At 43.0% G+C, this 14,117-nt stretch overlaps 1 protein-coding gene across 2 annotated transcripts; it reads left to right on the plus strand.

The window, feature by feature from the left end:
- Positions 1–930: 930 nt before the first annotated feature.
- On the plus strand, positions 931–13,800 carry igsf8 (immunoglobulin superfamily, member 8). 2 transcript variants are annotated; one of them, XM_068712365.1, is made up of 8 exons: positions 931–1,070; positions 1,249–1,399; positions 3,983–4,363; positions 5,436–5,897; positions 7,864–8,042; positions 8,494–8,746; positions 9,042–9,500; positions 11,159–13,800. In XM_068712365.1, the coding sequence occupies exons 2-8, from the start codon at positions 1,345–1,347 to the stop codon at positions 11,284–11,286; spliced, it is 1,917 nt and encodes a 638-aa protein (XP_068568466.1). In that variant the 5' UTR covers positions 931–1,070; positions 1,249–1,344; the 3' UTR covers positions 11,287–13,800. The 2 variants fall into 2 exon arrangements, with proteins under 2 accessions (XP_068568466.1, XP_068568467.1); XM_068712366.1 differs by having other exon boundaries at positions 1,253–1,399.
- The last annotated feature ends 317 nt before the right edge of the window (positions 13,801–14,117 follow it).

Raw genomic sequence — 14,117 nt, forward strand, 5'->3', positions numbered from 1 at the left:
TTAAAGACAAACTCCATCTTCCTTTCTTTGTTAACAAAGAGTTTAATCCCGTGGTTGTACAGTACATCCACGGAACATTACTGGAACATACAGCGCTTTAGTTCCAGTAAGAAGTCTTTCTCGATTCATGGACGCCAGTGATGATAGTCGAGCATCCCCAGTTGTATTTCCTGAATATGTTTTCAGTGGTTTAAGGGCTGAAAATGTCCGCTCGACAGAGGCAGTATTTTGGGATTGTCACCGCCAAACATGTCACGCTAGCCCACTGACCAATCACGTACTTGTAGGTCAGTTGGAAGGCTCTGACATGTCAAAGAATACGCCCAACATGTCAAACTAAAAATCTGATTGGTTGAAGACTATGACAATCAACAATATCGTCCCCATTTAATTAAACTGCAAAGGCTTCCTAGCAGGCCTCGGGCCTCTCTTCTTACCTAGAGACAGCATAGGGGCGGAATCTGATTGGATGAAAGCTCTACTTAAAACAAGCTGTGCTGGAAACAGCGCAACAGAGGAAGACAGTAGCTGTACAATAAGATAATTAAACTAATGGGAAAAATGATTTAGAATACATGAAAAATAATTAAATTATAAAATAGCTATAACTTTGTGATTCTGTCTAGGCTAGCAGAGAAGGCCTTGCTGGCCCTGACTGCCCACCACTGAATATACATGTGTGTGCGTGTGTGTGTGTGTGTGTGTGTGTGTGTGTGTGTGTGTGTGTGTGTTGTTGCTGTGGTAACCCCTTGCGGTCTGAAGTTGCTGTTTCAACCTCTTTACAACACTCTGTTACCATTGGTTCAAAATGTCACCGTCGTTTCTTCACCAATAGCACCAGTCTGACTCCTTCTCTCGGTGCCTTTTTTGCATGCATGCTCCTCCCTCCAACCCCCCCCTCCTCCTCCTCCTCCTCCACACACACACACACACACACACACACACAACCCCCTGTGATGCCAACCCCTCCATTGCTGGTCGGCGGCATGTCTGTCTGTCGAGGCGATATAATCTAAACCCAACATGGAGCAGACGATGTGCTGACGGAGATGCGACGGTGCATGAGAACGGTAATTGAACCTCTCACGTTATGAATATCGATCCGCCGCCTTGCAGTTAGCTGATAGCGCTAAACCCAACTCTATATTCTCTACTCTCCGTGCACCGCTATTGTTGCACATTAAACTGACGCGAGCATTTCTTTTATCGCAAAACTAATCACGTCTTTCGTTGTTGTTTTTTTTAAAGACAGCTGGCCTCCGCCGCGGGATGAAGTATGTGCGACGATAAACGCGCAGAGAGAAATCTGAGTCAACGTAATCCTTCTGAGCATCGGGGGGGAAGATGAGGACCGCGATGGCTTCGATGAAAACAACATTATTCGTACTTCTACACTGGGGTGAGTGAAGCCAGCCGTGCGGTCTGCGTTGTACCTGTTCGCACATGTATACACAATGACTAAAACCGCCTCGCCATCTGTCACACGGAGACGCATTTGCATGATTGTCTCTTTGAGCCGACCGATCAGACTATTCATTTAGGTTTATTTGGCCCCTTTTTCTTCTTCTTCTTCTAAATGTTTGCCTGTAAACGCTTCTTCTGTGGTACACTTGATCACATTCCTGTGTTGGTCTGCAAGCTTATTACCTTCAATCTAAAGTGTCAGCTAGGACAGTCCACCATCAAACACGAACCTCTCAGGACTACAGGCTGTGTGATGGATGTGAAGCTGGTTGTGTCAGGGAAACAGGTGTTTTTGGACAATACAATTGGCTCTTGGTGGCATCCAGGAAGTCCCAATCAAAAGTATCCACATCACTAGGGCTCTCCAGTGGTGTTCACATAATGGTAAACGTCATAGTCGTTTTATCGGAGTATACAAACCCTACATTTTTTATGGTTTTATTGTTTGACTCCAGTCATTGTATGCACAACCCAAACACGCAGAACAGATCAAGCTGAATGCATTAATATGTCTTCTGTTTTTAACTTTGCACCTCACATTTAAGATATACCAGTTTAGACAAGTAGAACATATCAGGCTGTCACAGTTTTTTTTTATCTCTCTGCGCACGGTATTAATAATCACATAATCTTATCTAATAACCAAGTAGACGGGGTTCCTTTTTTCAGTCCTGTGGTCCAACATGCATCTCTTTGTGGATTCTTAGTGTGAAAATGTGGGGCTCCCCTCCTCCGTGTTGCACAGTATCCACTCCAGACAGTATTGAGCCTTGTCCCACGCTGTGGTGTCCCCCGGCCCTATCAGTCCAAGCCCAATGTTAATTAGGACTTGATCCGCTTAAGCCTCCCACTCGTCTCCCATGTCATTATGTAGGGGCGTGTTGTTGTCGGGCGGTGGCCCGCCTGTGAGAAAGCTCCAGTTGTTTTAGGTCTGACGCACACATAGAGACACACACGCACACATAGAGACACACACACACACACACACACACACACACACTCAAGGAGTGCCAAAACGCACCCATCTAGTATTTCTAGTTGTTCAGGTAGTTTTATCAGCTGTAGGTGAGGGTTAAAGGGTGTGTGTTAGTTGGTCTGACTGAGTGTCAGTTGACTGTTTTGTTGGGATGATGCATTTTTTATTTGATGTTTATTTCTCAGATTTTTGGGGGAAAAGAGATCACTGCTACTTGATATCAGCTGAATTGTATTGCTAGTTTTTACTGTATACAACTTCCATAGTTTGTTATACTCTTGAATTACATTTTAGTAATTTCTTCTAAATACATTTTAGAAGAAATTAAAAAAATTAATTCTTTATCTTTATTCAAATTTCCATCGTTGTGTTCTTCTTGTTAGCATTTGACTTGTCTATCAGTTGGTTAAAATGACCTGAAAAATCTGTCTTGCTGCAAAAAGTGTGTGAAGTGAAACTAATTTGTTATCAAAGCACAATACAAATACAGTCTGTAGAGCCAGTCCAAAAACATGCTTCATGATGTCTCTGTTTCCTTCTTTTAAAAGAGGAAATTATTACTTTGCGTAAGTACTCTTATCATGAGAGAATATCACCGGCGTGAGAAGTTTCAATGCCTGCGACTACTAAAGGGTTTCAGTATTTAAATAGCTCAGTCTGAGCCTGTAGACTATTTCAGAAGGGTTTTGGGGAAGTTGGTGATGAAGCCACCAGCCAGACAATATGACTCAGTGAAATATCATGACTGGAAGCTTGAAACTCCTGAGGCACTCGCACTGAATATTCATACTCATAAAATCCCTCATGTTACCAGGTTTCTATTAAACAGTAAGGAGAGCGGGATAAAGTTTTCACTTCACTTTTCTGGATCACTGTGTTGACATGAGACAACCAGTTTCAGCAAATCTTACTGAAACTGAGAGAATAAACTGCTTTTATTCAGTTTTTTAGTGAACTCTAAATTAATCAAAAATACCCATAGTATGAGCTAGGGCCGAACAATTTAAAAAAAATATCTAGTTGCGATTATTTTGACGGATATCGCAATTGCGAGATATGATTTGCGATTTTAGAGGGAATTATCACTACATCACTACATCAATACTCTCATTTTCATTGAAAAAACGTTTTCTAAAGTCTGTAGAATATGATGTAAGGCCAGGAGAATATTTAATTCAAAATGGTATCCTTTAACAAATAATGTGTTTGCTGGGATTTGAAAATTGAAGTACGCCATTTTGACTAATTGTGCAGCCCTAATATGAGCTAAGAGACTCACATAGATGATAGTGTTTATTTATGAAATGTGTCATTGCCCTGCCCCAGCTGGAGTGTTTTTTTGTCCTCCACTATTTAATGTATTGATTCCCTGTTAGCCGGTCATCAGCTCAGGATATTGATCTGTGAGTCCATGTAGCAAACATGCTGCGAGGCGAAGCTGTGACCCACAGAAGTTCACATTCTTCCCATTTCCCACCTGTTCTGCCCTTTGGTCACCGTCTTTCACACTCTTTGCTCTCTCTCCCCTTTTTCTTTTCACAGGGCTCCAGTGCGCTGTGTGTCGCGACATATTTCTTCCTCCTGGGACCTTGTACCGCGTGGCAGGGTTCCCCCTCTCCCTGCCCTGTGCTGTATCAGGATACGACGGCCCACGTACGCAGGACTTTGAGTGGTTCCTGATCAGGGATGACGCCGGTGGGAGGCAGATGGGAGTGGTGTCCACCAGGGACAAGGACTTCCCTTACACCCCTTTCCAGGCCCGGGTGAAGAGTGGGGAGTTGAGGGTGGAGAGGGACTCGGGGGACAAAGTCCGGCTAGTGATCCAGAGGCTCCGAGCTGACGATCAGGGGAAGTATGAATGCTACACACCCAGCACGGACATCACCTACCAGGGGAACTACAGCGCCAAAGTGACGGTCAAAGGTAAGAGATATATCTTGGTAGTTTTTGGAAGAACATGGGAGTTATATGGCACAGAGGAATAATTTGCATCATACTTGTTAGTAAAATCAATATATTTCTGGTCCTTTCATTGGATTCGTTCAATATAAGGAAAATGGAGAACATCCCTGGAGAGGGGCCTGTCTGAGAACACAAACATAAAACAGATGACGGAGGTAATCAGGGATCAATAATACAGAAGAGAGCAGACGGATGGAATATTAACATATTACTTGTAATCATCAGAAAAAATATGAAAACAGATGCAATAAACAAATCCATAAAATAAATAGGTAAAATGGATGAATAAAACATAATCCTGATGATTGCAATAAAATGATCTAAAACATAGAAAGATCAGCCTCCAGCTTCTTCCTGTTTTGTTCTTTCAGCGACTAATTCTAGTCGGTACCAAAACAATTATTTTGTATCACCAACTTCTGCAGAATTTCAAACGATACCCAGTCCTAGTCCCGACGCGATGGCGATCACAGTTCAGCCGACACACGGTGGAAACCAGCACACTGTATTCCAGTTTGTTCCGGGGTTTATTTCATCTCTGCTCTATATCAGCCAGATGGATGACATTTATTAATCATACTGTGTTTAACTTGGTGCTCGATGTCATTCCTCATGTCTAAGCTCTTATTTACACTTGCCATCTGGAGTTTTTCTTTCTTTCCACAAAGATCCATCTGCTCAAGCTATCCACAATATTATGGCAATTTTCGACCATCCACATGGTTACCAATCCTGTTTCTGTTCTTTGTGTACCACTACGTTTGTGTTTGTAGGATGCTGGGTGTTTGTTATGCAGCTTAAGAGTTTTATCTTTATATTAGCTGGCTAATCTTACTTTGGCAAAGCTTGTGCCCAAAGCTGAGGTTGGTAAACGGCTCGCAGTCACTCTCAGTAACCTCATTTCATGACTTGCTTTAGTGTTCTAAACATAGAAATGGCAATAGAAAATTAGATTTGGTCCATTTTTTTCCCCTCTCACCTGTCTCCTGTTTGATGTAATTGTCTGTCTGTCTGTCTCTCTATACACCCGCAGTGATCCCTGACACGCTCCAGATCAGTTTTACCCGCTCACTCACCGGCCAGCCCGTGCCAGAGGGGGCCGAATTAACGCTGACGTGCTCAGCCGGCATCCAATCGGAGCAGCTCACCCATCTGTCCATCACGTTCGGGAAGCGCAGTGCTGGAGAGGGTTTGGGGAGCGGAGCGGGAGGGGAGGTCAGCACCGCTAGAGAGATTATCTCCATCGACAAGCTGCTGGGGGTCGTCCCCGGACATTCATACAAGAAGCGGTACGATGACGGAGAGATCACGCTGGAGAAGAGGAACGGGGAGGCGGGACTGGACGTGTACGTGATGAAGATGAGAGCGGTGCAGCCACAAGACACCGGCACGTATTTCTGTGAGGCCTCCCAGTGGATTCGGGACCCTGATCGATCGTGGCAGAAGATAGCACAAAGGACGCTGGATATTGGCAACTTGACCGTTCAACAACTAGGTCAGTGTAACTGGGAAACTGTGCCAGTGTTTGTGCTGACATTTGCTAAAAACAATGACAGCTTGGGGCGAGTGCCATTGGTCATACTGGAACAATATTTGGTTTGCAGTTAATTGTTCAAACAACATACATTTGATGAAGTTAGTAAGACGATCTTTATAAAACACTGAGAAAAGAACATCGTTGGCCGCTCCACTTCCAAAATAAACCGGAGACAATAAAAGCAAAACAGCTGAGGCTCGGGTTCTGCCGGTCAGTTCTTCTTTCTCAGTGGCGTCAGTCGGCCTGGACTTGTAGTGCTGTTGAGTACATTGGACTCTTTCCAGGTTTCAGGCTGAAGCTCTGGATGTTTGTGTTACTTACAGCTTAACTGAATGTCGAGCTCGCTGGCTGGCTGACTGAGCGGTTTACTGACTGGACAGATTGGGGGGCTGATTAAACACGTAACTGGATACACATCTGTAGTCAGCTTGTTGGCTGAATGAGTGTTGGGCTTTCTGATTAGCTGCCTGGATGGCTGGGTTTTTCCTCCCTTGCTGGGTGGATGGATGGACATATTACTATTATATCTTACTGTTGTCCTACTCTGTTATTATTCTCGTGATCGATTGATCTGACGATTATTTTCTTGATTAATCAATTCATCTTTAGCTAACCTTAATCTATAAAACAGTGAAAGATGCCCATCACAGTATTTTCAGACTCTGAGGTGACTTTATCGAATGTCTTGTTTTACTCTACTATACTAATAACTATAATGTAAGGTTACAAAAAGCAGCAAATTCTCACATTTGAGAACCCTGAAACTATCAGAATTCTACTTACTACGTGTCAGCTGTCAAACTGTCTGACTGTTGAACTTGATGCTCAGCTCTCGCTGATTATCCAGCTGGATCTGAGGGGTCGATAGCTGGCTGACAGAGCAGCAGAATAACTGCCTCGCTGCTTGGATCAATTTAAATTCTAAAGAGCTGGTGGAGGTCTGAAGGATTAAGCAATCTTTCCTCCCACCTTGGCTTCTTGTGGCCCGCAAAGAGGACGACTACCTCCCTGTCAGACTGATGTGTCCATTACTGTCAGAACAGCTCTGTCCTTCTTAAAACGGCTTTAATGTCTTAGATAGGGAAGTTAACATACGGTTACATGGAGTATTTAGTCCTGATATGTTTGCTTCTATGAAAGTGCTTTTTAAGTTTAATATTGAATTATTCAAACCACATTTTCATAAATGTTCTTTGTTCTTTTAATTAACTTGTGTTGCTGATGAGAGGCGCAAACAATGTCTCAGTACTTAGTAACTACTTATTGGAGCTGAAAGTTATTTAGGTCAAAACAATTTTTCTCTTCAGCAATAAAAGTGGAGCTGAGGTTGAAGCATTTAATCTCATCAGTACATGCATTGTTTCTCTGACGAGCACTAAAAAGCTCTGTATTTTCTGGTCCCTGTTGTCTGACGAATACAATAGTCTGATGCGTCTCCTTTTGTTTGCAAAAATAATGTGTCTATTATTGAGCAGATCTGTGTTGTGGTTAAATGAGGCTTCGCTGGCACAATGGACCAGTGTTGACGTCTTCCATTTATACCCGGTTATCAGTACGTCCAATGTGAAACATATTCAATTCATGAAACAAAGTTGCACTTCTCATTTGTGCTGCACCTTCTACTGTAGAGCGTTAAACGTATCCCAGAATACAACACAGTCATTTCGTCAACACGCTCAAGTTTTTTTCATTGAGCAATAACAGAAAAGGGCAAAGTGGTTATCCATTTTATCCTGGCCATTAAATATGTAATGTGCAAGAGAGGCCACTCTAGCTTCCCCACAGAAACCCACAGTATATTGCTTCCTGTGAAGAGTTTTACTGTCACAGTCAGTGAGTGCTTGTTTGAGGCCCTCCGCCGAGGAGGATCTCCTGTACTTTCATTATTACTAAGCTGTCTCCCTCCACCTCTTCCATCCACCAGCGGAGTCTCTGAGTATAACGTCCTCGCCCAAGGGGGAGGTGACCCTGCAGGTGGGTTCCCCTCTCATCCTGACCTGTGAGGTGTTGGGGCTGCCGTCTGAAGTAAACTCGGGCCTGCTGGTCCAGTGGATGAAGAGGGGATCAGTACGCAGCGATGTAGCCTGGAGCGGTGGAGTCGAGGTACCGATTCTCATTCTGCTGACTCATTTGTGTGATTGTTTACTGCTCAGTGTGTGCGATTGTATACAGTAGAGCAAGTTGTTTGTTTTGCACCTGCACAGTATTACTGAGGTATAAGTATCAAACCTTATTCTTTCAAGTATGTAAGTGAATGCATGCAACGTGAAACACTTGACATCAACATTGTAATGTCGTGCCACATTTACAACAATTAGCAAAACATGTGCTTTTTCATACGCATGTTTGAACTTTTTTCTAGATTTGAAATATTTTCAGGCAACATTTTTGAGAAGTGACACTTGAGAGTTGTCTTTCAAACAGCACTAACACTCAAAAATGAACATGTTTTCCATAATTTAAGCATCTGATAGACATCATCCAGTATAAGTATTCACTGCTTCGAGTAAAAAAAAAAAAACATACTGAGACATTTGTATTTTACGTTGTTAAGGTGGAGGTGGCCCGGATGAGCCCAGACGGCGTTGTGAGCTGGGGGGACGACCTCAGCCGAGCCAGCGGGGGCTCTATGGAGAAAGTGGCCGAGGGGAGGTACTCTCTGAAGCTGTTCTCAGCCCAGCCCTTAGACTCGGGGGTGTACCGGTGTGTGGTGAGCGTTTACGCTGGAAGAACAAACCCCGGCGTGTCTACTCCTGCAACACTCACCCAGAGGTCTGAGGGAGTCACCGTCAACCTCAAGAGCAAAGGTGAGTGTCCCCAGGGACACACGGGCCTCATCTATATCAGTGATTCCTATTTCTTTCCACTGTTGGTTACATTTTCTGCTCGAGGACCTCGAGGAAGAAATCATTTAAAAGTATGGAACATCAGGGATACACAATAAGTTAGTGATACATTCTGATGCTTAATGGTTAACTGCCAACTGGAAGCTGTGGTTTGTTTCTCTTCCTATTCATCAGAAAGTCATGCTTGCTAAACTGTCACGTATGTTCAGTTCACCCTCTATGAACTATTCTTTCAATGTGCCACTTCCCTCCACAGATGTGCTCGTTGCAGCTGTGGCTCAGCTCTCTCGAGGCCCCCTTTTAAAAAGAGGCAGCACCATCACCCTGATCTGCAACGCCACCGTGACGACCACAGGTCCCGCCCAGGCACAGGTGCAGTGGCTGCGGTGGCCAATCCCTGAACGAGTTATCAAGAAGGTACCGAGGCCGGCATCTGATGTTGCTCTACCAGACCCCCCTGTGGTGCAAAAACCCAGACTGGTAGCTGTCCTCATGTACGACGGTGTCGCAGAGATCTATACCAACGGTAGCGATGTTAGCGTCGACCGCCTGTCAGCCGGCAGCTACAGACTGAGGGTCCACGCAGCAACAATGGAGGATCAGGGCATGTATGCGTGTCATGCCCAGGCGTGGGGTCAGGACCCGCACGGGGGCTGGTACAACACGGGGGCCAAAGCCGAGTCAAATGCAGTGACTGTTTACCTGTATGCCAGAGGTAAGAGTCTCCCGAGATAAGTTTTTATGCAATAACCAAAGTGATCTTGGATACGTGTAACGGATTACAAGCAGATACAGTTTATTAACTATTTTTGAAGTAGTTTTGATGAGATCATAGCTCTAATTTACACTCCAACACGCATACATTCACACCTGGAAGCTGCCCAGTACAACTACAGTTTGATTTGTCAGCTACTGAGCAGCTGCACTGGAGTAATTCAGGGTAAAGAGGCGAGTGCTGCTTTTCACCTTCCCTGTCCAGATTGATCCTGCTGGTCCCAGGATTGAACTGGTGTACTTAATTACAATGTAGAGGTACTTTACTTGAGTATTTTTTACTTTATGCTACCTAATTTCAGGGGGAAATATTGTGCTTTCCACTTCACTACATTTATATAAGAGCTATAGTTAAGTTACTTCTCAAAATCAAAAGATTTTACACAGAAAACCTATGATACCTAAGTTTATAAAATATGATCCATTGTCACAGATTAAGCTACCAATGATGATCCAATGATGTAATACTGCAACATTAACAGTAGCCAGTCTGCCTTATGACAACTTTTACTTTTGATACTTTAAAGGTTCTCTGTACGGAATGAGATCCTTTCAGCGACGGCTGAGCCGGTGGCTAGGAGCTAACGGTGCTAGCTGCACGAACAGTGAAAACTAAGGCAACAGTGCCGACAGAGCTGACAGTGTTTACCTGAGGGAGAACTGGAGGGTGGGCGCTACGCCGTGGGGACTGCGTTATCAGTGGTAACTGCCATATGAGCGCAGTGCAGAGCGGCAGACATTAGCTAGTCAGTGGGGCCGAACAGAGAGACTCACATGCACTAACATGCACTAACATGCACACGCGGCCGGCCCGGCTATGTAAACAAAGCACAGAGGAACTCTGATTACAACACACACAGAGGGAGAGTGACTTCATTCTCAGCTAAGGTAGACATTACTCCACTATATCTTTATGCAGCAAATGCTGCTATATTAATGCTCTGAATGTTGAATAGAGAACTTTTAAGTAAATTATTTGAATACTTCTTCCACCACTGACGTTCAGTCACAAGCTGGAGGGCAGCGCATTATTCTTGACCATGTCTGTACATTTTAAGTAGCAGATAGCAGGACATGGTTCCCCTGTATTTACATCTTAAATATGTACCTAGGCACGTTCCTGTCCATGTAGCAGTAATTCAATACTGTCCCAAAGGAGAATCGACTACTGAAAATGATTAGTCAATTATCGAAAAAGTTAATGATTAATGTTATTTTGATCAATTAATTGACTTATTGTTGCCTTATGTATTGAATCTAAAATAGGTATATAATATTAGTCAGAAGCACGACATGATTATCTCTTCAGAATCAGTCATCCAGCACGAGATGACTGAATCACTAGAGATAACTGAGCTTTACTTTATCCAGCAGGACAGTCCATTTATCTGCTTTTCATCAGTATGTGTGCTGCCTGAAAGTATTATATAAAAGTCTTTATCCGTATTGTGTTGAACCAAACGAATCAATGTTATTTCTAAAGGAGACTATAATACAATACATTTTTCCCATCTGAAAATAGATTATAATATAATTTAAATAATGTATTTTCTTTTACGAATGTAGTTCACATCACTGCATCCTTCTATTATCTTTCAGCCGCTGACCTCGTCCTCATCCCATTGGTTATCGGAGTCTCCTCTGCCTTGTTTGTGGGCATCGTCATCATCGCAACGGTAACCTGCTGCTTCATGAAGCGACTCGCCGGGCAGCGCGCTCAAAAATAGATGTCCGCAGTCATCGCCTGTCTGAAATCTGAATGTTCGCGAAGAGGCACTAAAGAGGTGATGCACTGAAAATAATGAATGAAATGGCAGAGAAACCACTTTAAAGACAAAAATGAAGTGGAACATGACTCACCCTGTATTTTTTTTTGTGTTTTGACCAACCTGTTTAATAATCAATGCCAAAATATTCTGTTTTATATTCACTTGTATTTTTATATCCAAACCTTCTCTGAGCATATTTTAGTGATTGCTGCACCTCACACCAGTAGGCGTAATAATCTAGGTTTTTGAAGCCACCATCCAACGGTAGAAAAACTTTTTTATGTTAGCTTAATCCACCTTTTTGAGGATTCCTTTGTCCAAACTTAGTTTCAAATGGAGAAGGGTAAAAATACACAAGATTCGCAAGACTTATGTGACAAGGTCAAAAGTATATAAAGTACTTCAGGTTTCATTTGAGTCTCTCAGATGTGAGGAACCTCGATGCTGTAAAATTTGTATATTTTCTACAGAAAAGCCAAGCAAACTGCCCTCTCAGAAGTCATAGTTTGATTGTTACAGTATAAAGCTACCAAACGGTTCTCAGCCTGTCATGGCTCTATTTTCACATAAAGAATATTCTGTGTTTTCACGTTGATAATGTTCCAATTGTTCCTTCCCTCAAACTGCATGTGTTTTTCTTTTTCAAAAAAATATCTAAATGTCTGTGAATGGTTAAGCCTCTAGCACAGCCACTGACAGTCACATGAATGCTGATGGGAGCAGTTCAGCCTCCAGAAAGTTAATATGAGCAGGGACCTTCCACTGCAGCCCAGCAGCACTCTGCATGTAAACAAAGTCTCCGTCTGTTACTTAATAAGGTAGGCGCTGGCTGGGGGCTTTCTGATGCCAGAACCAATTGAGTATCAATTCTAAACACAAGCATTCTTCGCCTGTGACACTTCATGCTGAAGTGAGTTTTCTATACGGACTTGTATAGATTTGACAAAGAGAAATGGAAGAGATATCCATTATGCACTGAGCTAAAATATGTAAATATTGTTTGGAGTATCTGTTTTATTTTTCTTAATGTGAGTAAGACTCTGCTGTCTTTGACAAAACACCAGTGTTTAACATTCTGCAGCAGTCTGCTCTTTTGAAGCACTTGGACACATACAGGACTGGGACCAAAGCCCCTCGGTATCCTTCTTTTACTTGATTTTCTTCCAGCTGAAAAGTCACTTCTTTGTTCTACTTGAGTGAATACTTCTGAGTGTTTTTCTTTCCCTTTTTTTTTTGTGACCAATTAATGACTCCTTTGCTCTTGTGACTGAGACAGGAAAAACAGTACAGCAAAAAATAGTCCTATTTGTGAAACTGACAACCAGAAAAACACGTTGTTTCACACTTATTAGGCAGCTTGTCCCCGGGGTTAAATTCTCCTTAGCGGCACAGTCATGTGACCTGATAGTTTAGTGGAGTCTCGCTATCGTCGTCATCATAGTCATCATGGGGTTTAGGCCACACATTTATGCCGCCAACTTATTATGACTATAGCCCCCGCTGCTAGCCCACAGAAATCTGTTGGACAGATTTACTGTGTCTGCACACTTATGAGTGAAATCCATCCTCCTCTTCCTGTCCAAAGTAACACTTAAGAAACTTTGGTCATGGGAGCGAGCCCGCGTTGTCTGACCACTTACAGCTTGAGGAAAGGAAGAAGAAAGTAAAATGTGTTGTTAACCAACTTGTGGGCAGTTCATTTTTCCTTCTTCTCTAAATTTGTTTGGACTGAGCTATACTTTGCTGTCTCAGTCCGTCTTTACTGTCTCTGTCTCCCGGTGGGTTTTCAATGTGAGAGTCCCTCTAAATCTGCCTGTCCTCCCGAACCTGTGCGCTATAAACCCCTGATTATAAATGTCGTTCACGGACATTAGGGAATAAAATCACAGCTCTGCTTGCTTCCTGAGCCACTTTGTTCCAGATCAACTACTCAAAGCTGATTTGTTCCCCCATATATTCCCCACACATGATTACATAGTTGCACACATACACGGACAGAATGCACATGTGCACACACACACACAGCGCAGCAGCAGTGCTGGCTGGTATTTCAGATGAAAGTGAGTGAGTATCTGCGTGTTCATCTCTAATCCCTGTTTATGGCTGCAGTTTATGTCCTGCTGCCCTTCCCCCTCTCTTTCTTTCTCGCTGTGTTACAGAGTCAATTTGGCTCGCCTTTCGATTCATTTCAATCTCTGTTCCCCAAGGAATACAGCCGGCTGTAAAAAGTGTAGCACATAGCGAGCAAAAATGTGAAAAGCTGCTGTCTAAGTTGTGCTTTTGTTTGAGGATATATTAAACCCTTTCATGAAGGTGTGATGATCTGTTTGGACTGTTTACTCATGCTTTAAAACCGCTGTTCCTGAACGCATCTTGCTGAAATATACACAGACTGGTTATGGCTAAGTTTCTTATGGTGCTTTGGCGAACCTGCCAGTTGTATAACCAATAAACCACTGTGGATTTATAACATGTCTTTGCTTTTATTTATTCCTTTATTTTCTACTGCACATTCTGCATGGAAGGAAATAATAAAATCTGTCTGAAAAAAAAAAAGAAAAAGTGTTGTGTGCTTGTTAAGCATACTTTCCATCTATTCAGGAGGAAAAATACAAAACATATCTTGTGGTTGCAGCAGTTTCCATGTTCGGACCAGCCAAGCAGAGGTTTGAATTTCAGCTCAAGTTAACTCAGCACTTTGTGTTGCAGTTTTAGAGGTAATTGGGCAGAACATTTGTCTTACATTGTTACGGAATAACATATGCTCATGCACCCAAATAATAGTACAA

The sequence above is a fragment of the Cebidichthys violaceus genome, unplaced genomic scaffold, assembly GCF_023349555.1.
Source record: "Cebidichthys violaceus isolate CVI_PGR_0920_01 unplaced genomic scaffold, fCebVio1.0.p SCAF_17, whole genome shotgun sequence".
NCBI lineage: Eukaryota > Metazoa > Chordata > Actinopteri > Perciformes > Stichaeidae > Cebidichthys > Cebidichthys violaceus.